The sequence below is a fragment of the Phasianus colchicus genome, chromosome 21 (assembly GCF_987193195.1).
Source record: "Phasianus colchicus chromosome 21, bPhaCol1.hap1.1, whole genome shotgun sequence".
Classification (NCBI taxonomy): Eukaryota; Metazoa; Chordata; class Aves; order Galliformes; family Phasianidae; genus Phasianus; species Phasianus colchicus.
In genome coordinates this window covers 9,247,975-9,274,510 of record NC_143456.1, presented here as the reverse complement: position 1 = coordinate 9,274,510, position 26,536 = coordinate 9,247,975, and the positions used below count along the sequence as shown (strand labels likewise).

The 26,536-nt window shown below is 48.4% G+C and overlaps 1 protein-coding gene across 14 annotated transcripts in view; it reads left to right on the top strand.

The window, feature by feature from the left end:
- ACACA (acetyl-CoA carboxylase alpha) overlaps positions 1–26,536 on the top strand; it is a 113,131-nt gene that overhangs the window by 79,994 nt on the left and 6,601 nt on the right. For all 14 annotated transcript variants that reach the window (XM_090122715.1, XM_090122716.1, XM_090122717.1 and 11 more), the window contains 7 exons: positions 10,659–10,802; positions 11,544–11,664; positions 13,774–13,870; positions 15,699–15,795; positions 16,412–16,547; positions 20,390–20,567; positions 21,564–21,676. In XM_090122715.1, the coding sequence (XP_089978841.1) occupies positions 10,659–10,802; positions 11,544–11,664; positions 13,774–13,870; positions 15,699–15,795; positions 16,412–16,547; positions 20,390–20,567; positions 21,564–21,676 (886 nt within the window). The remainder of the gene's footprint in view (positions 1–10,658; positions 10,803–11,543; positions 11,665–13,773; positions 13,871–15,698; positions 15,796–16,411; positions 16,548–20,389; positions 20,568–21,563; positions 21,677–26,536) is intronic.

Sequence of the window (26,536 nt, the reverse complement as noted above, 5' to 3'; positions counted from 1 at the left end):
GATGATGATTTTCAAGGGGTGAAACCTGCTGGAAGTCTCAGCTGTCGGTGCAGTGAGGAACAACTGAGGCTGTAAGAAAACTTAGTGCTTTGACTACTAAAATGGCTCTTTTTTTTTTCTTCTCACCAGAGGCGATTTTTCTCCCTTGCTGCCCCCTGCCTATTAATATCCCAGCCTCCAGCTCCTTGTGTGCATCAGACGCGGCTCGCAGCCAGCCCAGCTCTTGTCCCTCTCACTGAGGGCTTTGTTTACATGGGAGTTAGGATTGTGCGGGCGCCAATGCCCTTCCCCATTGTGCAGCTTTGTTCTCAGGCACTCTCCAGCACCTGGGGTGCTTGTGCTTCATCACAAGCTGCGTTTCAAGGAGTGCCTGCCCGACAATGGGAGATAAAAGGAAAATAGTCTCTCGTTGAATTATTCCCCTGAATAAAGGGGGCTCTGCAGAGAATGAAACATTGATCCTATCAACTCCAGGATGCGGTACCCTCAGTTAGATCTCTTACACACATCACACACACCTGCATCAATGGAAGGAAAAGAGGCATTTGAAGATCCATCCTTCAAAAAGAGATTGAGCCAGTTAGTGCTTGCTGAAGTGAAGTACGTTGCCTGATTCCAGCTGTCATTTGTTGGTGATCAGGGTCCTGCAGAGTTTCCCAGATGGTGCAGCAAGTCTGTTAAGTCGTCTTCTCTTTTCTTTCTGGGTTTAACTGTGTGCTCTGTACACGGAGTGAATGTTTGTTTTTATATGACTAGATTAATCTCACTAAGGTGTTTAGGCACTTAAAAATTAAGGATTTACTCTAAATTAAGCACCTGACATCTGTCAGAAGGCAGAGGCAGAAGGAGATGCTTTCAGGGGGTGTCTTAGCCCATCCTATCCCAAGGACTTTAGTGGTCTGAATCATTCCATGTGTCCTTTTCTCTCCCTCCATGCTCTGTTGGAAAGGCATGTACTGTTATGTAGGCACTGAACCTCCAGCTGCCTAAAGGTTGGCAAAGGAGGAGGAGCCTATTGCATCCTCTCCAGCTTTCCCAGTAAGAAGGCTGAAGCCCAGATCCATGAGAAAGTTCAGCTGTCCTTGAGGAGCAGGAGGCTGGGAGTCCCCACTCACCTGGATGTGTCTGTGATGCGCCTTGCTAGTTTATATGATCTTCATTTTTCAATCCCTCTGTTCTGGTGAGAGTTTCTTGAATGGATCCAGCTCTATCTGTGTCCCAGGAGTACATCTGAGGCAGTGAAATGACCTCCATTGCCCTCCTAAAATGTCTGAGCTCATTCCAGCTGAGATCTTCAGCAGGGTGAGAAGCACATGGTGAGAGCGAATGCATTTGTATGGTCTTGCCATGGAGGCAGTATCTGCTAAAGATTTACACTCTGTCTCCATGTTCTTGTATGTAAACCTTTAAGCACTTTTCCCTTGAATTTGGATGGACTATTTGTTTGCATTCCCTTTTGGCTAGAAGTTGGGTCTCCATCAGCCAGGGGACAATTAAGTGGAGTCTTCCCTTGAAGGAATGCAGAGGCTCTTTGGGCATGAGGTTCGATGTGTTCTTTCTTACCAGTGCATGGATCAGGTTCCAGGAGAGCGTGATGGTGGGAACCTATTGCAGTTTTGCCTCTATGGAGCAACTGGACCTCACTGCTTGTTGTTCCCTTGGATGAGATGCTGAGAAGAGCCCTGTGCAGGAAAGTCAGCGCTTTGCATTGTGGCCTTCAGGTGATCCCCAGTTCAGTGGGCAGGGACTTGGGGAAGGATTGTGCCTGCAACAAAGATAAATAAGTGGAGACTGCTGTCTTGCATGACACTTGGAAATGAATGTTTCTAATACAGCTGCATTCAAATAATCCTTGGGCTTTTCTCAATTTGGCATCAGAAATGTAGGACTAATTTTTTTTATTGCTGACTTTAATTCCTGTCTTCAAAGGTGTTGTGCAAACATTATACACACAGTTGTGTCTGCATACATATCTTGAAAACGCAATGTAAAAATGCTCCCCCAGCAGTGGAGAGAGTAGGGCTTGCCAAAAGTGTTTTTTCTGGAAAGTTTTGATTTTTTTATTTTCCTGTGGAATGCTGGGTTGTTTGTAATGTAGAAGGGGAGCAGAGGAGAACCGTGAGAAGCGTTACTTGCCAGCAGATCTGTTGCTGCTCTCGTTCGTTATCATTATGTGAACCCAGTTGGAGAGTTTGGGATTGAGGGGAAGGTCCGGCTGCCAGAATCAGGCTGTGGGCTGGAATGTAGGCGATGAGCTCAAGGTCAGTGTTGCTTTAACAGAGGCTGATGCTGCTGGATCTGGCTAATGGCACGCTGGCTGTTTGCATCCATGTCACCGCGCTGTAAGTGGGGAGGCATGTCACGGCGAGGCACCTGATAGCAGCCGGGTTTGGCATTCTCAATGCCCCACTGCCTGTGTGGGTGACAGGGAAAGCACAGGAGCCGTGCCAGGTTTCCCCGTGCTGGTGATGAAGCCGTCTTTGTTTGCAGTCCAGACCTGCGGGCAGGGGACGGGCTGAGGAGAGGTGCGATGGGCTCCGGGCTGCATTTCATCTGCACCCCTTTTGTCTTCGCCAGCGCGTTTCAGCAGGGGGTGGAGAGGTGGAAATGACATTTCATTCCTCTCCCGTGAGCGTGTGCGCGCGCCTGTGCTGAGCCCGCTGACCCCCCTGGAAATTGAAATAATGATAATGCGCGTCTCCTGACTGCATCAAAGTATCAGCACATCAAAAGCCAGGAGGCATGAAATGCAAATGATAAAGTGAAAGCAGATGGATTGTGCATGATCGCCTGATGCCCAATGAATTTTAAAAGGTGCTGGTTCACATGGGGAGAGGGGCTGAAATAAACACGTTATCCCTGCAATTTTTTTTTTGTTCTTGCCGCTCACTCCTGACAATATTTTTTCACACTTCAGCGAGCAGCCACTCCATCTCCCTCCCTCCCTCTCCCTCTCTTTCTCTCCCTCTCTCTCGCTGTCTACCTCACACACGTCTCGGGTCATGTCGCCGCAGCTCCGGTGGAAATAATAAGATATAAACCACGAGGTTGTTATTTGCATAGAAATAGCATGGAGCCCCAGGCAGCATGGGAGAAGGACACAGAGATCATTTGTCTAAAATTTTAATGAAAACTTTTGCTGAGGCAGAGATTTTTTTTTTATTATTTTTTTTTTAACTTTGGCTGCCTCCCCCTTTTCCCACCCCTGTGCCTTCCTGCACCTCCCTCAGCTCCCTTTCCTCGTCACCAGCTGAACGTGCTGTGGTTCCGTGGGCAGGTGACGTGCTGCTGCTGTGCACTCACAGGTTAATTTCCAGTGCTTTTCTTCTTAATAGAAGTAAGCTGAAGAACTCCCAATTTATGCATTGCTTACATGGTTCGAGCTTCCAGGACTGCATTTCATCTCAGTCCTCCCAGGGATGTTCCCAAGTCTGTTGCTGACCTATTTTTAATTAGTTTGCTTCTCCTTGTCTTTTGTGTTGAAAAGAAATCCTGTCTTTAAGGCTGTTTCATTAATGCAAACAAAGAGTGGCTTTCCATCACATCGCTGCCCGTCCCATGAAGTGCCGCCTGCCCAAAATGTCCGTGTCCCCTTGGCACTGTGACTGTCATGGGATGAGGTGTGACGCGGGTTTGACAAGAACTGTTGGGCTCTGCCTGCTGTCTCCAAAATCTTTCATACTTTTCTGAAATTCTTTCCTTGGCATTGTTTCCGACCGTGTGGATCAGTGAGAGCAGCTAAAGCGTTTCTTTTATGAAGAAAAAAAAAAAGTTCTTCCATTTATTGTAGCAAATTTCCCCTTAAGAAGGGTGCTCTGCATCATGGGGAGAATAGTCAGAGAGCATCCAGTGCGCTGTGAAGAGTCTGCATAGCAGAGGGTTGGGAGATGCCAAGGGAATGGATCCCTGTGCTGTGGATATCCATAGGTAAGGAATCACCATGGCCTCATTTACTGCTTGGGCACTGCTGAAATGTTGGGTGAATGCATGGAGCAGATGGACTGGAAGTAAACGATGGTCATATGGAGAGAGAAGTGGGAGCTGCCAGGAGCCTTAATCCATTTGTGCTTGCAGGGTGTGTGGGAAGGCACCTGCCAGCAGTGGTGTTTTGGTGGTACCTCCATCCTCAGAGCTTCTTTCTTTCATCCTCAAAATCATAGTCATTTAAACAATATCTGATGGTATTATAGCCTGTTCTAGGCCTGAAGGAGCTCAGGAGCCAATATACAGATGTTGGCAGGTTGCTGCTGAGAAAAGTACAGAACCTCCTGGGGCTGCTGGGACTGGGATGGAGCGTGCAGCAGGTGGGGACACGGGGAGCAGCAGCGCGGTCCCTGCAGCATGCATGGGGCACAGGGCTCCTTGGTGGAGCTGTGGGTGAGGAATGGGAGGCTCACAGCCTGCCAGTCTGTCTCGTGCGAGTGATCCGTCTTCAGCGTCGCAGGCAGTAATATTTACCCTTCAATTTCACAATCTGGAAAAATAAATAAAGGCCTGGTGAGATTGATGCTGTTCGGGGGGTTTACTGTAAAATACAGAATGTGAAAAGCTCTTCTTTTGAGATTCAAGGCAGGATAGCTCAGTATCTGCTCCAGATGACTCCAGTCTTGGGATTAGATCAAAGCAATCATGTGAGAGAAATCATACGAGTTAGAACAGCAAGTGCCATCCCTGTCATTCAAAGAAGCATTATAATTATTAATGCATGATATGAATCTTTCTGCAGAGGCACAGCAAGACTATTAGGGAGACACATTTGGGTGCGGGCTGTTGGAGAATACTGACCCAGGGGGGCTCTGAGAGGTGTCAGCCAGGAGCTCACACTCAGCAGCAGCTCCGTGGGGACATCCCCAAGTGTCTCAGTGGCAGGAGGGGCTCCCCCACTACTGGCTCACAGTGGAGCACTGCGGTTTCCTGGGTGGAGGCTGCTTCTTTCTGCTCACCCAGAGCAGATGGAGGACCCTGGGTGGTGGAGGTTTCCCTGCTGTAGATTACCAGTGCTCATACCCCAACCCCAACAAAGCCAGTCTGTTTTGGGAACCCAGGTCAGAATAGTTACAGAGTCATAGAATGGTTGAGTTGGAAGGAGCCTTACAGCCCATCCAGCCCCAACCCCTGCTGCAGACTGGCTGCCCCCCGACAGATCAGGGGCTCAGGGTCCCATCCATGGCACTGGGCACCAGCTGGGCTGGTGGCACAAAGGGCTTCACTCTGCCTAGAGAAGTTGTGAGCAGGATGGGTGCCTGAGCTTCAGACAAGTGCAAATAAACAAACGCCGGCCTTCATTTCTACATTTTATTTTTAATTGCCTTTCTTTAAGTGGTGATATTTGTGTATTGTTCCCATTAGAGACAATTTACGTTCCAGACATCACATTATCGGTCCCTTTATGTTTGCTTAGGGAAGAAAGTCTAATAGATTTCTGTTGACTTTTTTTTTCCTCCCTCCTTTTATCATTTTTAATATGGATCTCGATCAGTTTATCTGTGTGGATGGTGCTTGTACGGTGTGGGTGTGCTGTATTTATTCCCACTGAGCAGGAGTTGTGCATATTGGCCCCTATTTGCCTATCTAAATTTCTCCCTGCATCTTCTAGGGAAATTCTTTGTGTTTTAAACCTCACATATATTTCACGTAGCAGGAATTGCATCCCAGTTCCTGGTGATCCTTTAAGGTACATTTCAGTGGAGTGCTCTGCCACCTCACATCCCACTGGAGCTGAATGGAAGAAGACATTTTTCAGATGTGTCCCAGAACAGCTGGTCCTGCCCTCCCGTCTCTTGGGGTGTCCCTGGGAGCATGTCGGGATGATGGCCTGTGGCTTTTCTCAGCTGTGAATTGGAGATACATTTTCTGCCATTCTGGATGGTTGAGTGGGAACTTCAGGAGCTGCTCTGGAAAAATCTCCTGATTAAACCCAAAACCATGATACAGAGTGAACAAAGTTTCATTGTCCTGTGCTGGAGCTGTGCCTTCGGTTGGTTTCTGAACAAGAGGGTTCTGATGGGGCTTAGAAGGTGGCCAAAGGAATGACCAAAAGCAAGATCACTAAGTATCATGGAGACAATTATTAATACTGTTTATAGGGCTGTTGTCGAGAGTAGGGAACCCCTATCTGGGACAGATGGGATTTATGAGTGTTTGCACCATGTAGAACAGGGGGCTGTAATCTTACTTTGCAAAGTATATTGAGTCCTTTTGATTTACCACTGACTGCTGGAGTGACCTTGAGCAGAACATGCTGTCTCCCTACACTGCAAAAGGAGAGCTGGGCAGGAATTTTTTGACAAGACATTTTTCATTTGAAAATGCCAATTCAATGGAATGGGGACTCTTCAGGAAAAGGTACTGATTTTGATGAATTCCTTGTTCAAAATTTTTTCATTTTGTCAAACGAAAAGCTCTTCTATTCCAACTGGATTTTCATTTCAAATTAACTTTTATTTCTAACGTCTCCACCAAAGATGTCAGAGGCAGTCGTGATCCTGTCTGACTGGTCAGATCTTGGGATTGCAAGTTTTGCAGTCCAGAAGAGGAAATTTTCCAAAGCTCCCATAAATCCTTACAGGAAGGAGGTGATTTCCTCCCAGAAACGTTTCATGTTGCCATCTGCATCAGCCAGGTGCTTTGGGATCATCAGGCAGAAGGCACCACGGCAAGGCCAGCTGCAGCAGCAGTGTCCATCTGGATGCCTCTTCCCCTGCTGCCTCCCATGCAATTGCTTCTTCCCCTTCCCCCTCTGATCTCCCCAAATTAAAGCAAGGAGAGGCCTCCACTGGCAGGCCCCGCTCTGGATTTGCAGTCAGGAGCCATCTCCAATAACCATCAGGCTGTCAGCTTCCCCCACCTCCCCCTGCCTCCCACCTCCCCCATCACTCACCAAAGGAAAAAAAGAGCTGGAGCCACAGCTTGAAATATATCATGCAATAGTGTATCATGAATTTCTTGTGAATCACATTGGTGAAGCAGGTTTATTTATTTCTGAGACTTTAAATCAATACAAAGTAGGTCTCTTAGTTCTGAAGCTGGGATGGAGTGTGAAAAAATGAGCCCATTGTACTCTTAAAACTTTGGGGAAAGGAGATGACAGCTATATAATTCCATTTACCAGGCACTAGGGGCTTTAATGTGAAGGTGACAGGGAGCTCTTTGTGCATTTAGAGCACCATATCTTCTAAATAAAAGATCTGTAGACTTGATAGTGGAGTATAGCTCTGACTTTAATAATCTCCAAGCATTAGACCGAGCCAATATGTTCCCAAGTCAGAAGGGTCCCCCACCGAACGCTCGTAAATTAAAAGTGCAGGAACTGCACACGCCGGTGGATTAGAGATGCAAGAAGAGCACCCGCTCCTGCTGCATCTCCCCCAGCCCACTTCTCTGCCTGGGGTTGCTTCTCTTTTGCCCTCTAATGACATGATACGTGTGGAGGAAGAGCTGAGGGATGGAAATGAACGCCCTAAGATCTGTTGAGGCTTGACTGCACGTAACAGCAGTCAGGTTTTAAGTTCCTACATTGTGTTTTCTGATGAGACATTCGTTCTGATCATTTCTGCCTGTTTATGAAAAATAGGCTATTTATAGTATGTGCATGTGCCTTTCTGCTTCAGGTTTCTGGCAGATAATATAAATTGTGGGATGGGAATTGCAATTATTGAAATTATTTGGATAAAAATCTGGCACTTATATTTGATATAAACACATGATATGCTCTGAATAATAACAGCACTTATGTTACATGATGATTCCCATTCAAGCCCTCTGCTGTCATTTTTTCACATCTTTCATCTTTGATGAAACATTTGAGCCAATCAAGTCTGCAGCCAGAGCAGCTCTGCAGTGAATGTCTCAGCTCCAGCAGCTCAGCTTCTGCAAAGAAGTGCAGTGAGAGCTGCTGGTCAGCACAGGTTGGAGTGCTAGAAAATGGTCAGCATGCACATGGCGTGCCTATAGGCCTGGTGGGAAGGGCCTTCTGAGGGCTGGAAGGGCTGCTAGAACCCTGCTCTCCTTTGTACTTCCCAAAAGATCCCCTACAGTGGAAAGAGATGTGATGTCCTCCTAGGAAGGCTTCTGTAGAACTGAACAGATGGTGGCAATTCTGCTGGGGTATTTTGTAAACATGGGCTTGCATTATCTGGAAGGTGTGTTCCTACAGCCATGGGCTGAGCTTTAACACATGCAGTTCTAGATCTACCATCTCCTTTGGAGCACTTCACTGATGTCATTATCTTCTTGTTGAGGTGGAGGCACAGAGGAGTCAGCAGCTGCAATGAATGGGAAACTGGAGACGTTATCCCAAATGCCGCGCACCGGAATGCTGCAGTACAGTAAGGGGAAACCTCAGAATGAGCAAGTGTGGGATCTCTGTGTGGGACCACTCCTCGTTACTGGTAGTGTGTCAGAGTGGGGTGGGCAGAAATGTCCTCTGGATTTTGTAGAGTGGATGGAATTTTCATTTGGAGCCAGAAGCTTACTGTCCAGTGCCTTGCTGTTCATGGATGTTCTTCTTTGTCTGGTTTCCCATCGTATAAGGTGAAAGATCAGAGCTTAAGCATTACTGATAATTCAGGTGCGTTGCATATCTGATCTGTGAGAGTTGGATCCTGTCCTTCCCACCCCTCACACTGTGCCTTTCCTGATCTCTGCTCTGTGGTTGCTGTATCTTTGTCCCTGGAGAAGTGGCCTCTCTGCCAGGAGGGACCCACTCTGCACACTCAGCCCTGGTTGTGTTCCATGCGGGATTTAATCCCACGCAGTCTTTCCTTGGTTTGGCATTCTCCATTTAACTGATTGGCAGCATTTCTAAATCCACTCATGCCTCTGCTGACCGTGTGTCTTATTGAGGAATATCTGAATCGGTTAATTGCAGAAGCATCAGTTCTGGGCTCCTCCAGCAGATGTATTCTTTTTCACCCTTGGATATTTTCTTGCAGAAACATTTATACAGCAATATGCATTGCACCATTTAAAATTGTTAATTGGAGATTGAATTACTTGTCAGCCTTTAAAAATGTAGTCCTGCGAGGTCAGAGATGAGGCGGTTAGCGGAGCCGAATGGATGAGCCATTGCATTCATTTTTCTCCAGCCCCATATCACTGTGCACACTGCTGGCCCCTCGCTGCCTCCTGACCTCTGCTCCCAGCTCAGCTGCAGCGGGCACACGGGACATCACCCCTCTGCACAGCCTTCAGTGCAGCCTGGGGCTGCGCTGCCGACAAGCACTGATGGGTAAATGCTGCGGGGGGGTTCTGTTCGTGCCGCCCCTCGCAGTGCTCTGCCACTTCACAGAGATGTCTGCAGCACTCAGGAGAGGGAGCTGCGTATCTGTCTTCATCTCCAAAAAGGGATTTAGGGCCACGAGCAGGAGGTATATTAGGCTGCTTTCACTGCCTGTCAGCGGCGGTAAACCTGCACTGTTGGCGTGGTCTCCAGATAAGCAGCAGCAGAGGCCCATTTTGCATGTGCATACGTTTGCATTAGTTCATAGATGGGGAGCTTAAATCCTCTTTATTTTTATTTTCCTCTGCGGAAAGCATTTAGCTAGGCTTGTGACTGGCATCGCGAGATCCGTGCTTTCTTTTGGAGTTAGCAAATAGAAGTGTTGTACCTTTGCAGTTCAGCAATGGTGGGCACAGGGCACGACCCCAGCCTCAGTTAACCGGTGTGTGCAGGAAGAGCACTGCTCATGCAGGGCAACTTATGGTCAGAGCAGAGCTTCTGTTCTCCCATCCCTTTGACACCTCTGCTCTCTGCCCAAAGGATCGGATCCTGAGGAGTGCAGCACCTCTGTGTCCCAGCAGCACTCCTGGCAGGACACTGGGTGTTCTGCCCTCGGAAGCAGTCAGACCCGAGCATCCCATCCTTAGCGCTGCCCTGGGCTTGGGCTGCTCCTCCCTGGGGGTCCTCATCCTGAATGGAGCTGTGCTGGTGGGTTACTGGGGGAGGACGAGTTGTCTGCCTGCGTCTGAGGGGGTTTTAAGATCTAAATGAAGCAGGTATGTAATGCCCTCTGTCTGTTAGAAAGACTCAACCCATAAAAATAACAAACGGCATATATTTGCTAGAATGTCAAAGTTATGAGTTTATTTTGTAATGATGTGCTCCTGCCTTCATGAGGTAAACTGGCCGTGGCAGAGGTGTTATTAGTAATATGGACTCAGTGGAGCAGAAAGCCGAGTGACCGAGAGATCAGTGTATCAGTCAGCAAGAGGGCAAATGGAAAGAGACAGCGGGGGAATGAGAAAAGAGCTGCAGAGCCCGGGCTGAGGCTGGCGATGGAGCCAGGAGAGTCAGACGCAGCACTCGTCTGATCTCCCAACCTCTCAGAGCTGGGGCTTTGTCTGTGCTGTCCCTTCTGCAGCACGTGGCTTTTCTGCCCAGTTAAGGGTTTCGGGCAGCCGGGTCAGTGCTCAGGAGACTTGTTCATGTCTCAGCTGCTCGGAAGGGGCAGTGGGACGGCTGCCTCAGCTTTCCACGAGTGCCATTTCCCTTGGACATCCATACCTGCAGATCTCAGCTATGTGCAGGAAGGTCAGTTGGGAGCCATCGCTCCATCCTCTGCTGCTGAAGTGACGGTGACTTGCTGTATGCATCTCCTCAGTCTGCACCTGCTGTCCGCATCCCATCCTCTGATGGTTTCCCTGTTTTTCCTTTCAAGGTGCTGGGTCGGGAGGTGTACACCTCCAACAACCAGCTGGGTGGGATCCAGATCATGCACAACAACGGGGTGACCCACGGCACCGTGTGCGACGATTTTGAAGGAGTCTACACCATTCTGCTGTGGCTTTCCTACATGCCCAAGGTAATTCCTGGACCTGCAGGAGTGCGGCGTGTCGCTTCCTGTTCTCTTTGTCGACAGGCTTTGTGGAGGAGGGCAGACTCTCTGAATACTTTTTCTTATCCTGTGTTTGTAGCAAAATGATTTAGACTCGTGATTGAAGCAGTTGGGTGTTGTGGTACTGAACTCCACAGAGCAGTTTCTGACCTGCAAAGCTGGGATGAGGGCAGCCCGGCACTGCTGGGTGAACTTCCACCTCCCATCCCACCCCTGCTGTCCTGTCTTCAGTACTCTGGTGGCAGGACTTGATGTCGGCAGTGGGTCGTCTTTTTTGGAAAGGCTCTAAAAGTTCCTCTCTGAGGCAGTAATTTGAAGCAGCTGATGTATGTGTGTTAGCTGCTCTGCAGCCAGGAAGGCAGCAGTAAGAACATGCAGGTCACCTTCTTTCAGGAAAGACTGCATGAATGAGTCTGATGGTCTGGTCACCTTTAGAAATTAAACTGCAACCCCTTGCAAATGCTGTCAGTGCCTGAAGTTCAGGAACAAGTAAAGCAGAGTGCATACCAGATGATGCTGAAGGAAGTGTTTTGAGAGTGTTCGGAGCACCCTGGAAGTTTCTTCAGACTCCTGCCAAGGCTCTGAGATCCCATGTTACAGGGTTGTACCCTGTGGTGGAAAGCAAACTCTGACCAGGTGCTTTACATTTGGTGTTTGGTGCAAAGCTACATAGAATTACTACTTCAAATATTTTTCTTTTTTCCTTAGAGCGTATACAGCCCTGTTCCTATCCTCAAGGTCAAGGATCCTATAGACAGAACCATAGACTTTGTTCCTACCAAGACTCCCTATGATCCTCGCTGGATGCTGGCTGGACGCCCAAATCCAAGTATGTAGATGTTTGGTGGTCAGGACATACTGTGTGGTGTCTTGGTTCAGGACACTCAAAGCTCCACATCTGTTTCTGCTTTGTCAGCATCAAATTATTATTACTCTGGTGCAGTTCTATGCCTGCTGCATAATTAGAGTTACAAAGAACAGAGGTATGTTATCCAATGGGGCAGGAGGCCCTGTGTGCTAACCCTGTGAATCTGGACCTTTTTTCTGTGGTACTTTAGGACTTGAGTGAAGCCAGGTGCATTCTGAATCTGTCTGTTCTGTCTGAAGATTCTCTGCACCTGCTTCCAGACTTGAAGCATTCCATTCTGCCTCCTGCCCCCAGCCAGACACCCTGTGAATGTGGGTAGTTCAAAAGGATCAGGCTGGTTGGAATGGGAAGAGAAGTCCGAGGCCTGCGCCCAAATACATTTCAGAGCTTATGAAATGATTAGTTCTAAAGGATTTAGATGCAATATACAAAAATAGCATATAACTTCTGAGTGCTTGGGAACATTTACAATAGTTACTTTTATAGACTTTCTTTTTGCAGTTGAGAGGAAAGTGCAAATACAAAAGCCTTCATACTCGAGGCAATGCACAGCATTCCTGCAGGTCTTGGAGAGTAAATGTACTGGAGACACTGCCAAGCACTGAACCCCCACACCTGCACTTGGGGTTGTGCAGCCTGTGTATGTACAAGCTGCAAACTGGGTGACCATTATGCCTGCTGTTATTAATGAGTTTGGGGGGCTAAAATGAGATTTGTGATAAACTAAGTTTTCTGTTTTTGGATAATATTTTTTCATCATCTCTCAAGTAATTCATCCAGCTGTCTGAGCGCAGCAAGCGCTGCCTTCCAAATCGAGTGACTTCAGATTTTAATTTAGTGGAAGCGTTAAGGAAAGCAGATGATTCCCTGTGATAAGTTAAAGCAGATATCTCCTAGGTGAAAAGTTAAAGCCATTTATTAGAGGAGATATTGCCGTGATATTCTTCAAACTGACGCCCGACACGAGGCCAGAATCTAAACGATCAGCTTTGGGCTCACGATAAAGAGATAATTTTGAAATGGATGGTCACATTTTACAGTGGGGCCACAGAGGCAGGGAATGTAGAACACAGTAATTACAAGTTTGGTCTTGATAAAACACTCTCCATCCTGTTTAAGTCAGCAGAGGTTAGCTTGCTTGGATCTCCACTTTTAATTGGTTTTGGACTTGGGTTTGCAGAAGCAAAGGTGCTTGTTCAGATTAAAGTATTCCTCAGAAGCTCTGTGCCAAGAGGTAAAGCTGGGAGGGTTTTTTTGTTGGCTTTTTTTTTTTTTTTTTGGCAGAAGCTTCATGAAGTCTCAGAGAAGAGCAGACTGCCACAGAACGAGTTTTATACTGTTGGGTGGGCAGCACCTTGGCAGCATTGCGCTCTTCAGGGGTTTGATTTCCTCGAGGCACTGGGAAGTCACTGCCTCCTCTGGGTCAACGAATTGATCTGATAGTGCATGGTGACTCCTAAAGCATGCTTCAGTTTGTGGGATGCATCTGGTATCTGTACAGAGCGAGCAGGCTTTCAATATGCAGCACTTTTCTTCAGGTTTTCCCAAGGAATGTGTGAAGCTCTCAGATGTGCCATCTCATTTTCAAGTATTACGGAATTTTTTGCATTTCTTTGCAGGAGATATCAGGCAGAAGCAAGAGAAAACTGCGAGCTGAGTTTTAAAATAGAAATAGGCATTTTGAAAAACATCTTTAATGACTTTGCTGCCTTTTGACAAATGTTTGTCCTATCTCGAAAAAAAAAGTTATTTATTTAAAAGCATGCAAAGTCCCTCTGCTATCTGAACCCCATCGTTTAACAATAAATGATGCTTTTGCTGATAAATGACTGTCTTTATGCAGGCTAGCAAATGAAATAAGACATGATGGCTGAAGGCAGACAAATGCTCAGCTGTCTAATGTTCCCTTGTATTATAATCTGTTTAAAATTAAATAAATAAATACATCAAAAGGCAGCACCACATTCTCCAGTTGGCATTTTTAAGCAAGTTTCAGTTGTTCCTTCTGTATTCTGACTTTCCTTTCCTCCTCCCACCTCTGAGGTCTCCATTTTTTCCCCTTCCTTTTAGGTCAGAAAGGACAATGGCAGAGTGGTTTCTTCGACAATGGCTCATTCCTGGAGATCATGCAGCCCTGGGCACAGACAGTTGTGGTTGGCAGAGCAAGGTAAATGCTGAGAGACTTTTTAGACGTTTGTGGAAATCATGTTTTCATCACACGTTACTTTTTTTCTGGAACCTCATTTCAAAGTTGATAGTAAAAATAAGTCATTACTTGAATAGGATACTTCTTTACCACACGAATGGAGCATGCACTGATCATTGCTCCTGTTTTGCTTGGAGGTGACATGCACAAAAGCCAAAAAGAGAGAGAGGTGGTTAAAAATGACAGAGACAAAATGTGCTTCTCTGGGTACGTGGTCACAGTGAGGCCCTCCTGCAGCTGTTAGCCAAAAGGAGGGTGCACAGCTTAGTGCTCTGAGGTCACACTTGACTTGCAAGAGAAGTTCATCTAAAACTGGAATAAATTACAAGAGACAGAAGAGCTTAACATTGAGATTTGCATGGAATTGCTTGCAGCATTTTCCAGTGCAGCTCCTGATGATCTCAGGTGTCTTCTGTGCTGCAGAGATGTGTGGCAAAATGGGACTGGGACTTCCTTAGGACTCTCCAAGAGCAGAATGTGATCAGGAGGATGCTTATTTCCTTCAATCCCATATCAGAATGTGGGCTGCTCCTGCCCGACCAAAGGGCTCTGAGCAGTTCAGCTCAGCCCTGCCATCTCCCTGTGTCTGTGACCACTGCTGGTCCCAGGGGTTCCATTCCACTCAGAACATTGTCTGATCTTCACACATCTTTGAAAAGAACCTAAAATACCTGCAGACTCCACTCCTAACTGCAGCACGTAACCCCAGGTTGTGCTGTGACCTTTTGATACACTTCAGTATTTTTATCTGCCATCTGTAACACACTAAAGTTTTATCTGACGAGGTACTCTGATCTTGTAAAGGCTTTTAGACTGAGCAGTGTTCCAGGGGAAAGAAAGAACTGGTGGTTTGGCAAGGCTGGAAGGTCTCTGTCCAGGCTGGTTCTCAGCCCCTCCTGCAGTTCCTTCTGACAAATTCCGAGTTGCTCTGGGCTCTCCCATGCACACATATATATAACACAAATGAAACAGACTTCTTTTGAAAGCAGCGGCACTTTGAAAAAACAAATACAAATATATTCTTCTGGGATTGTTACTATAAGTGCTGCCAAAACTCATCTTTTGTATGTATGTTTGGAATATGTGTGCTGTTGGCTGTAAATTGTCTTTTATTATTCTATGGCAACTTGTCCAGGGACACACTATAAAACAAGATGTAGCATCTTCATGTGCTAGCCTGATAAAATTTATATGAAGTATAATGGAAAACAGAAGTTGTTTTGAGCTGTTTTCAAGTTCAATAAATAACTGTAATACTTGGATAAAGATGTTCTTTATTAGGTCACATGGGCCCTAATATAGAAGTTATAAGTTACCGATTTAAGACGGCTTCTGCAATTACGGGTATCTGGGCAGACTCTTAATCATAGTGAATGGGAATGTTCTCAGCCCCCTGGTGCCCATTGGCCCTGCTGTCCCTCCTCGGGTGGCTGCAGGAGCAGCTCTCTGGGATGGAGGCAGCAAGGCAGGCAGCCCCAAACCTCTGTGCACCGCCGCCAGCAAGGGGAGTCATAGCAGCAGCACAGGTGCAGCGAGTTCTATTCTGTTTCATTCTCAGTGAGGCACATGGCAGTTTTTAGAACTAGGTTTTGCTTTGAGAACCCTAAATTCAGCTCTGAAATTATCTGACTGCATGCCTAAACTCTTCAAAAAGGCCACAGTGCGGCCTCCTCCTCCTCCATTTGCATGCGTTATTTGTCTCTTCTGAGCATTTTGATGTGAATTGGAAAAACTGTCTAGTTGTGTAACAGTGAAAATACGGATTTTGATGTGTCTCACCTCCTTTCAGGCTGGGAGGAATACCTGTAGGAGTAGTTGCCGTAGAAACCAGAACAGTGGAGCTGAGCATCCCTGCTGATCCCGCGAACCTGGACTCAGAGGCCAAGGTGAGCTGAGTGTGTGTGGTTGTCCTCTGCAAATGTCTCTGAGAAAAGAGCATTTGTTTTGGTGGGATTTTTTTTCTTTCAAATATGGGACACAAAGTAGAGCCAGTCCTTGGCTGGGAGCTGACGCAGCAGGGATGGTTGTGTTGGCTGTTTGCTCCACATTCCCCAGTAGTTCTGCTGTGGGCTGAGATATGGGGAGTGGGGCATTGGAAACATGGTTTCCCTGTTCCCTGGCTGTGATCGTAGCGTTTCATGCTCCTGCTGCTTTGACATTTTGCTCTTCTCCTGCCTGATTTCACAGCTGTGGCCCTGCATCATCTATTCTGAGTCTTCTCCTCTGCATGTGCTTTTCTTTCTCCTTCACATTGTTACAGCAGTCACAGCATCGGGCTTCCTGTGCCATCTCCCCATGGGGAAATCAGCAACATCACTCCTTTTGATGCTGGTGACGGAAGGATTGTCCCAGTTTTTCTGTGGACAAGCAGATCCTGTGCATTTTGTGTGCTCCGCCCTGCATTGATGGTTCCACATTGCAATTCTTGCTGCAGCTGTTTCTGTATTTTTTTGTGCTAACTGCTAAGGTAAGAGGGTTTACTAATCTTTCTCATTCCCACAGATAATCCAGCAGGCTGGTCAGGTGTGGTTCCCTGACTCTGCCTTTAAGACAGCCCAGGCCATCAACGACTTCAACAGGGAGGGGCTGCCTCTGATGGTCTTTGCCAACTGGAGAGGTTTCTCTGGTGGCATGAAAGGTAATGGCCACTTCTGTACCCCGATGGTGTTGTACCCTGATGTTGGGCGGTGCTGTGGTACCCGTGGTGGTGGCAAAGGGTTTTGTTCCTTTCCTTCCTTCTTGGCTCTTGCCTTTACCAGCCAGTGTGGGAATAACACCAAACGTGCCAAGTGCAAATCTGAAATCAGGTTCTTTTCAGCGTAACAACACTGTTGTATTTTTATACATACCCTCATGGAGGGTTACAGGAACTGACCAGACCAGCTGCAGTGAGAACAGGTAATTGGACTGTAACTGTTGGCTAGTTGCTAACAAAATGTACAGCTGCCAACCTGGGCTAATTAAGCAGAAATCTCAGGAAACCTCTTCTGCTTTATATCCTTCTGCCTCAGTTTAGAACTGGGGCTGAGTAAGCCAGCAGTACTGGGTAATGGAAGGGCACACTGTACCAAGTGGAAGCACTGTCCTGCTGATGGTTTCTCACACTGATAGCACTGTGTGTATAGGGATGGACTCCCTGTCCTGGGCAGTCCTTTTGGTGGCAGTGCCTGCTCACGTATGGTTATAAAACTGCTCAGTTAATGTACTGGCAGTTAGAGTTCTGTATCACATAGTGCTGCTTGAAATTCTGTGAAGTGCCACGAACGTGAGATTGATACTATAAAATTTAAATAAGTGAAGGATTACGGCCTTTTACCTGCGTGCAGCACTTTGCACACAGAAGGAACATTACAGGTCCACTAACAGCAGGAGATCCCGATGGGGAGGGCTGCTGCTGTGACACTGTGAGTGTGTGTTCCTCAGAAACCGTGTGGCTTCTGAGCTGGAACCAGAGGCCCAGGGTGGAAAAGAAGGTGCTCATTTATGGGAAGATGCCAGTGCTGCACTGCGCATCCCCAGAGACCTGCACAGCAGCTCCTGGCAGAGCACGGAGACACGGAGCTGCTGCAGGGTGCACTGTGCCAGGCAGCTCTGCTCTGGCCTTTGCTGGGGCGGTGGCAGCCCTGCTCCCTGCTGATGCTCACTGTGCTCCTCGGGGCCGTGTTGGCCGTGTTGGTTTCAGCGCTGCCTGGGGATTATGCAGGGAGGGAAAATAAACAATTATGCCACCCCTCAGTGCACACAAACACACTGCCAGGAGCCGGCTGCACTGTGGGTAAAATGACTCCAAAATTGTGTGTAATGAGTAGGAAAAGATTAGAGACAGCTCTTGCTATGCTGAAAATTGACATTAGCAGAGGGGGGAAAAAAAAAAAAAAAAAAAAAAAGCAAGCCAAGGAAAAAAGCCCAGCCCCTTTACTCGTCGGCCTAGGAGGTCCGATTCGGGCAGTAAAATAAATAAAGGAAGCACAGAAATGGAGGCGTCTCACAACGCGCCGGCGCTTCCCCAGCGAGCGCTGCCTGGCCAGGAGCTCCTCAGCATAATGCAAAATTAAATTATAAAAACTGGCTGGAATATTTAGATGGAGGAGCCATTTGGAAGTGGTTTATTTAGGCGAACCGGCAGTGACCCACGACGGGGAGACATCAAGCATGAAATTTACTGGAAATTAGCACCGGGGTCTTGGACTCGGCATGAATAGTTTGATAGCATGCAAATCCCCGCGACATTAACGGCAGCGCTGCTTGTGCTACAGGGTCACTCGCGGTTGGGTTTTCATGTTTCACTTATTATTTTTCCCTGGGACAGGTTATAAATAACAATAAAAAAAAAATCTGAGCGGAAGGAAAGGGCTGTTTTAAATCTCTGATTACCTGGTGCTGAACGGCGGTGCTGCTGCATGTAATGGGTTTACGAGGTTCATTATGTGTCTGCAGCCAACGTGCGCCCGGTGTTTACCTTCGGGTCCTATCTGCTAATCCAGCCAAGCTGATGAGATCCGTTCCAGCTTCAGAGGTTCAGGGCACGCTGCCCAAAATGCACAGAGCTGCTGCCTGCACCAATCCAGCACGCCTGCTGCATCCCAGCACTGCTGTCTGCACGCGCAGGGAAGGGTCGGTGCGCAGCAGGCACCGGTGCGCGCTGCAGGCACTGCATGGGGAGGTGTGCTGTGAGCACTCTGCCCTGCTGAATTACAAGCACTGCTCTTGCTGGAGGACTCCTGCAGCGTTGCTGCTTTGCTTTAAATGAGTACAGGGCTGAAATTTGGCTCAGAAATTCGGTGTTTAATTTTAATTTTGCTAATCCTAGTGTTAGCAGCTAGGAGTTTATAGCCTGTCTGAAGGCAGGAAGGGGCATCTGGGGAGGCAGAAAATGGCCTTGGTAGAAGTTTGAAGTGTGCGAGAGAAACCTGAAGTTATTATAAATCTATATAGAAAATCTGAGGCACGGCGTGCTGGGACCTGGCAGGGACGTGGAGCAGTGCAGTGCAGGGACCCCAAGGGAGCAGATGTGTGCGTGGGGAGCTGTGGCTGCAGGAGCTCTGCCCCTGCTGCACCCCACGTCCTCTGCACAAGGGATGCCTCCCTTCCAGGACTTAACCTGAGTAAAATACATACCCTTGGCAGGAGTGACAAATGGATTGCTAATTACACGATTATTTTATTATGTAGCTCTAGTAAAAAATGTCTAGTAAAGAATTAATTCAGTTAAAATAATTTGAATCGAGCAATTATTTTCTTAACACTAGAATTAGCTGAAAGTACTTCAAGTGGTTTATTACTAGCGCTACATAATAAAATAATTGTGTAATTAGTAATAAATTTGTCACCCCTTTTGAGGTCTTTTTCTTTGCTCAGGACAAATGGAAAGGTTGGAGCTCTGTTTGGTTCCAGGCCTGCCGCTCTGCCAGGATTCACAGGCAGTCACAACTAGTGGAAGTAAATTGTCCTCCTCCTCAGTGGCATTTGGCATCTCTTAAATGTTAGGAAATTCCTTTTCTTGGTGTTTGGGCTGTGACCTTGCAAGTGAGCTGGGCAGAGCACATCAGAGCCTGTGGTACTGACACATACATACCTACACTTTATGTATGCACTGTGTGAGTATTTCCCAAAGAGTTGGGGACATAACTGTGTGCTGATGCTCCCCGTTAACCTGGGGGCTGTGATGTGCAGACCTGGGCTGGAGTCTGTCCTTCCCCAGCAGTGGCTTTCTTGAGGGATGTGAGGATTTCAGGTGAATGTCAGGGTCGGTCTGTTCATGACTGTGACTGCAGGTGTGGATGGAGCGTGGGGTGATGTAAGAAGCAATAATGGGAAATGAAATTGAGATGGGGAAGGAAGGAGAACTTGGCTGAATGCTGTGGAAATGGCCCTAAAGAATGAGAGTTGGTGGTTTGGGATTTCTAAATCGAGGCTTTAAGAAGCACTGGAAAGAAGCAGAGGATGGGGTCCTGTGTGGACAAAGAGACGGACCAGATAATCCTGATAAGTGTTTCTCATTTCTTATACATCTGATTTGATGCTTCCAAATATAATTATGTGTAACAAAATATATGCATTCGAGGCTGCCTGTTTCCATTACAAACTACATCCATTACAAACAGTATCATCTCATATAAATTCTCATTGCCTTCATTCTTTTCTCTTTTACGTAAATCACCTTTGGGGCAGATACTTCCCATGCTCTGCCTGTACACAGTGGAGTTCTTCAGAATTTCAGCGAAATGTTTTGGATAGATTGTAAAGCCAAAAGAGGGGAGGAGAGCTATTCCACGTCTGAACCCTCAGCACTCACTGCTGTTAAAAGGACATATAAGGGTCTATAGATGTGCACCTCCTTCCTGGGCACCCTGCCCTGGGCCAGCAGCACCCACTGGAGCTGTAGCACGGCAGGGGGAGGAGGGGTGTCCAGAATTGGGCGCTTGCATTCCTCTCTCCAGGTTGACCCACTGTGCCTGATGCTGTGTCCTTTTCCTGCAGACATGTACGACCAGGTGCTGAAGTTTGGTGCCTACATCGTGGACGGCCTGCGGGAGTACCGGCAGCCTGTGCTCATCTACATCCCACCGCAGGCAGAGCTCAGGGGCGGCTCCTGGGCTGTCATCGACCCCACCATCAACCCCCGGCACATGGAGATGTACGCGGACCGTGAAAGCAGGTAGGGCTGCTCAGAGCCTCTGTGACCAGGCAGGGCCAGGGCCGGGCGTGGAGCTGTCAGTGTGCACCGTAGCATCCCCTGGTATTGCTCTGTCTGGTGGGGGTATGGGGTTGTAGAACCGTTTGAGTTGGAAGGGACCATTAAAGGCACCCTGCAGTGCACGGGGACCCCCACAGCCCAGTGTGGTGCTCAGAGCCCCATCCCCTCACCTTGGGGGTCTGCAGGGATGGGGCACTGCCACCTTTCTGGGTCATTGCGCTCATTTTATAAACTACTGTTTACTTGCATAAGTGAAGTCCTTGTTACAGCATGTAGAACGACAGGCAGTCTCTTGGAAGAACACCTTTAAATGAGAATCCCTAAAATATAGTGATATTCAGTCACGCAGAGGAAGAAGCCAGCCCTGCCCCGTCTGTCTGCAGTGGGCAGGATGGGGTGAGCCGGGAGGACAGGCACACAGCTACTGGGGGATGGTACCTGGAGCAGCAGGCAGGTTCTGGGCACACGGCCTGCTTGCTGGCAGTGCTGAGCAGGGCTCTGCTGCCCTCAGCTCCTCTAGCCAAAAAGATGATTCTGGGAGCGCTGTCCCTACACACTGCAGTGCATTTGTAATAATTCCCATTGCCAGTGCTGCTCCACCACCTCAGCACTGACCTTCTTCTCCTCCTCTAATGAACGTGCTTGGTTAATTGATGTGTCACAAGGCTTTACCTTTCGGAGGAGCTTTCAGGTCGCAGCTGCTAGAGGCTGCCAGGAGCAGTGCTGGTGCTGGGATGTGCTCTGTGCTGCTGGATGGGCACCTCCTGTGCATCCTCGTGTGCGTGGCATTGGGTGAACCACAGCTCAGATTCGTTCTCTCTTTGTTTTGTCTCCCTCCTCCCTTCTCCGCTTCATTCTACATCCTCCCCAGACAACATCAAACCATCCCATTTTGCCTTTCCCCTTGTCTGGTGACCTGAACGTGCCTTTCTTTTCTCTTTTCCCATCACTGATCAGAGGAGGAATCCTGGAGCCAGAGGGGACGGTGGAAATCAAGTTCCGCAGGAAGGACCTGGTGAAGACAATGAGGCGAGTGGACCCTGTCTACATGCGGCTGGCGGAGCGGCTGGGTACGTGCAGCGTTCTGCTGCTGGCTAATGGGGGTGGGCACGGGCCTTAAAAAGGGGCACTCAGGCATTTCATCAAATTCATGATAATTTTTATTTACTGTCACCTAACTTGTGAAGAAAACCAGATGAGACAGGCTGCGTGTATGGGTGTTTGAGAGGGTGTGCATACAGTGTACGTAGGGGGTGCTAGATAGAAGGTGTCTTTGTGAGCTGAATTTTTTAATTGATGGGGCCTTGCAGCAGACGCTGGCTACAGATGCTTGGCTCCAGTTTCCATCTCAGCAGTTTTTGGCCAAACCCTCAGTCGGTGTCATTTGGCATAATTAAGAATTTGGCCGGAGATGCTTTGGCTGCTGGACTCTTTCTGTGTGCCAGAGGCAGTTTTAGGTAACAGTGTCTGCTTTTCAGTTTTAAGAAAGCAAAAATGTATTCCTCACCTCCTTGGTAAATGGGGTGATTTGCAGTGCTCAGCAGCCGGCGTGTCACTGTATGTGTTGTGTTATTATGGTGCCTTTCATTCCAAACAATCCCAACACCTGGTATATGCCCAACAGCCCAAAATACGGAGTGTTCAGCAAAATGCACTTAATATCAGATGTGTACTCTCTCAGGAGAATAGACTCCTTAAAGAGTTCTTTACTGGCTCTTACTATAAGAGTATAATCTTACAGAGCCTCTTTTTACCTCCAAAATTGAGTACATTTTAGCAGAGGAAGCAGGCTACGTGGCTATGGTGTGAATTTATAAAGCCTTCTGGGATCCTTCAGGAGGAGAAGTGTTCTGCAAATGACTGATAAATCGTCTCTGTTGCTGCAGTTACATTTTATTATTTGGCTTTTTTTAATTTATGGTAGTGCAACAATTTATATACAAAACAAGTGTTCTGATACGCCTTGGGAGGAGAATAGTAATTGTAAAGGGTGCTGGGAGTGCTGGGAATGAGAGCGCTTGCTGAAAGTCAGCTTCTTGCTGATGTCTTTGATAGCATCAAAGACTTTTCTCTCTGATGGCAGTTTAAAAGTCTCTGTTTCCCTCTCTGGGTGTGCAGCAGGTGGGCACTGTCTGGGCCTGGTGATTTGTCTGAGCTGGTCTGACTCCTGTGCATTCCTGCAGTGGGGAAAGGGGACACAGCTGTCCCATGGTTGCGTTGTTCTGCCTCTGTCTGTGGGAGAGGAAAACCATCTGAATGTTTGTATCTGTGACAAAACCCATTCTGGCCCTATGTTAGACTGATGGCATCCAGTGGAAGGCTGACAGTGTGACCATGCCAAGTCATTGACACCCAGGAGAGGGTCCTGGTGGCCGTGCAGCTCAGGGCTGAATGATTGCGATGAGGGACTGCAGCTCATTTCCCCAAATGGCCACAGTTCCCAGCTCCACTCCTGGTGCTGCCTTCCTGGTCCCCAGCAGCCCACACAGGAGAGCTGCCACAGGGGCTTGGGGACGGCCCAGTCCTGATGCAATGGTAGAAGTGGAGAGCAGAGCTCATGGCGTGCTGGGAGCAGCCAGTGTGCCGCCCAGAGCCACAGGCATGGGGACAGGGATGGGGGCAGGTCTGCTGGGGGTCTCTGTGCCCGGCTGGGCTGGGGGAGGAGGCAGGAGCCATGTGGGCCCTTCTGCCACCTCTTCCTGTACAGGGCAATTACTCCCAGCAAACTCCATACACTTTAATTAAAATGACTGCAACACAAGAGCAAGTCACTTACAACTGTACACAGGGAGAGCTCTAAAAGCTTCAGTCACTGATAAGCATCTCACTTAGATGGCTGTAATTGCTGCCAGCGCTGGGCGATCATTGCTGTTGTTTTGCTGCTAATTCCGTACCGTAGCAGGAAAGCTAAGATTGCAGGACACACTGAATTGCATAATTTTTTTTTTTTTTTTTTTTTTTTGCTGGTTTTCTTTCTGGCCAATTTAAAATTTGTCAAAGTCGGTCTTCTTCTGGATCACTGCCCTTTGATATTTCGCGCACTCCATTTGCCACAAACAAGCCGCAGGGCCGCAGTTCATGCTGACTCCAGCAGAAGCAGAGAAAGCTCCATTTATCTTACACTGCCTGCTGAATTCTTACTCATTAGCTGGGGGTTCACTGCCTCTCTTTAACCCCTGAGTGGCTGTCATCCCTCCCCGAGCCGCCTGCAGCGGGAGGTGCTCGGTGTGGGGAGCGGCGCCGGGCCCCTTGGAGGCATCTCCTGCACCGCGCTCCGGCCGCAGTGGGGGAGTGTGAGAGCAGAGGAGGCCGGCAGATATCGAATCATTTGACATAAATCTGTTCATTATCAATTCCCTGGCACTAGTCCTGAAATGTTGATTAGCCCCGCGTTGTATTGCAGTGTCACTCAGAGTTGTGCTGTTCCCAAACAGAGCGCAGGGGAGGAGGCAGGGCGGCCCCATCCTGCCCGGATGCTTCCCCCCAGGTGCGGTGAGTCTGAGCGTGGGCGCAGCTCGGAGCGGCACGGCGATGCAATTGCTTTCATTTATTTGTTACAACGGGACAGGTAGGAGTGGAACAAATACTAACTTTGCCATGCAAATCCCAGGCTTGCAATGCTTGGATGGTGCAACGTAAGCAAAAATTGGGTGGAACGTGAAGGGATGGCAGAATGGCTCCAGTTAGAGTGAGACTCGGTGTTACGCTATCGGATCTTTGCCATGGGAAAGGGGCAATGTCTGTGGTTCTCCTGATAGAAGTGTAGAGCTGTGTGCCCGGGTGCAGTTGTGCTCTGTGGGAGGAGTGCTGTCTGCACTGGAAAGCAGCGGCAGCTCACACAGCCACCAGCCTGCTGCAGGGACACTGTGCCACAGCCAGGCCCTCTCCCAGCCCCAGCTCAGAAAGGTGGATTGTGGCTCAGAGGTCCGGTAATTATTTTCTGGGGGTGGGTTGTTGCTCTGTGCTGTAATTAATCAAAATGCTGCTTGTTTTCTTGAGCAATGACTAAGAAAAATGGTGCTGTAGTGGTGCCATCTCTCAGGAAGTCTGGGACAAACACAGTTGGTGCAGCTGTAACTTTTTGCCTTTGCTTCTGTCTGCAAGTGCTGCTGCGTTTGAATCGTTCCTGTGCGGTCAGGAGCCCAGAAGAGCAAGTGCTGATTGCTGCCAGCTCTTCCGTTGGCATCCTGAGCCCTGCAGGGCCCTAACAGGTTCCCCCAAATACGCTTTCAGGAGTCCCACAGCTGCCATGTGGCCCACGTGCAGTGCTGCTAACAGAGCTCTGGGAGCAGAGTGGGACAGGAGCAGGGCAGAGCACTGCGCGGTGCAGCTGCACAAGGCTATTCCAAGCCCATGTCATGGGCACGTGTGACCTTCACTGCTATTGCATATTGCACCTTTGTGACATAAATCCTACTGAATATTTAGTGAAGCAATTACAAGCAGTCTCATTTAAAGGAACAAGTGATGGCCCAAAGCTGCCCGCTGTGCAGGGACGTGAGCTCACAGTGACCTTCCTGTCCCCGGCGGCTGCGCTGGGCTCTGTCTGGCAGCAGATGGGGAAAGGCAGAGGAAAAGAAGGTGAGATTCATGGGGATTCTTGCAGGTGTGGAAATGGGATGGGGCGGTCGAGACCAGGGTTCCAATGGATGTGTCCTGATGTCACCGGGTGGCTCTTACTGTGCTACCTGGGAAGCAGCAAATCCCCAGGTGGGCCGGTGGCTGTGCAGCTGTGGTTGTGCCCTGGGAGTGTCTGGGGAAGAGGTGAGCAGGTGGCCAAGGAAACACTTTGCCACGCTGAGGCTGTGCAGAGGGCGAGGGAGAAAATCCCACGTTTTAACAGCTTAGAAACCATAAACCATCAAATTGATTCAGAAGCTGCCTGGCTTTCTGCAATCAGAGGGAACCTACAATAACATTTCTTGAAGTCATTTTGTCTAACCTGTTAAACTGGTCATATTTAAGAAAAGCGCTTTGCTACTAAATGTTATGGGAGGCCGTGATTCATGGGCCTGGAGCCGCTCCCCAAAGGCAGGAGCTTTATTGGAGGTGGGGGGCTGCTCCCGCAGAGGGGTTTTGTTTAATGGGGCACAAATCACAATAGTTTAGGTGTTGCTTTCTCTGCTGCGATGCCTCCCCTTAACTTTTGGAGAGCAGCGTAAATTGAGATTCAGCATCGCAGAGCTCTGCCAGCAGATTTACAGCACGGAGCTCCCATCCTTCTGCACGCAGGTCGGTGGCTGTGGGGCTCCCCTTCCCGTTGGATCCCGAACCTCTCCCCTCAGAGTGTGATCTTTTGTGTCTCCCAACATGAGTGCTGCTTCCCCAGGGTGATTCCTCAGCCAGCCGGAGGCAGTTCTGCGATCGGTCAAAGAAAGAGAGGTGGTGGGATGAAGAGTTGGGAAATACGTGGTGCTGTGGTTGGGCTTTGCTGCAGAGACACTTTGTGGCACTTTGAGGGCTTCCAGCACCAGCTGAGCGTGCCCTAAGGTACTTTAGCAGGGAGGTCCTCCTTCCCCCACATCCCCGCTGCATCCCCTGCTACAGCACTGCTCCTTTGTTCCCATTGATCAGCAGCTGATCCATACCTCCAGGTCTATAATGTTCCTATGATTTAAACGGTAACGCTTTCATTAACTGTCCGGTACCTTCAGAGCAAAGGAATCCCATATTTTAAGCCCGCTCTCCCTGCCAAGTGAGATTTGTGGAAGGAGACTTTTCCTGAGAAATAAATAAATAAGGCCCGAGCGCTCTGAAAAGCCCTGAGGCCTCGAGATCTGCTTGGAAAGAAAGAAAACCATTCCAAGATATTTAATTGTACGGGGGGCTTACAGGATTGATCGAGAGCTTAGCTTTTTACAATAGTCCAGTGAATAAGAAATGCTCCTGACAAACGATCGATGATGGGATAATCACTCTTTATCCCCCCT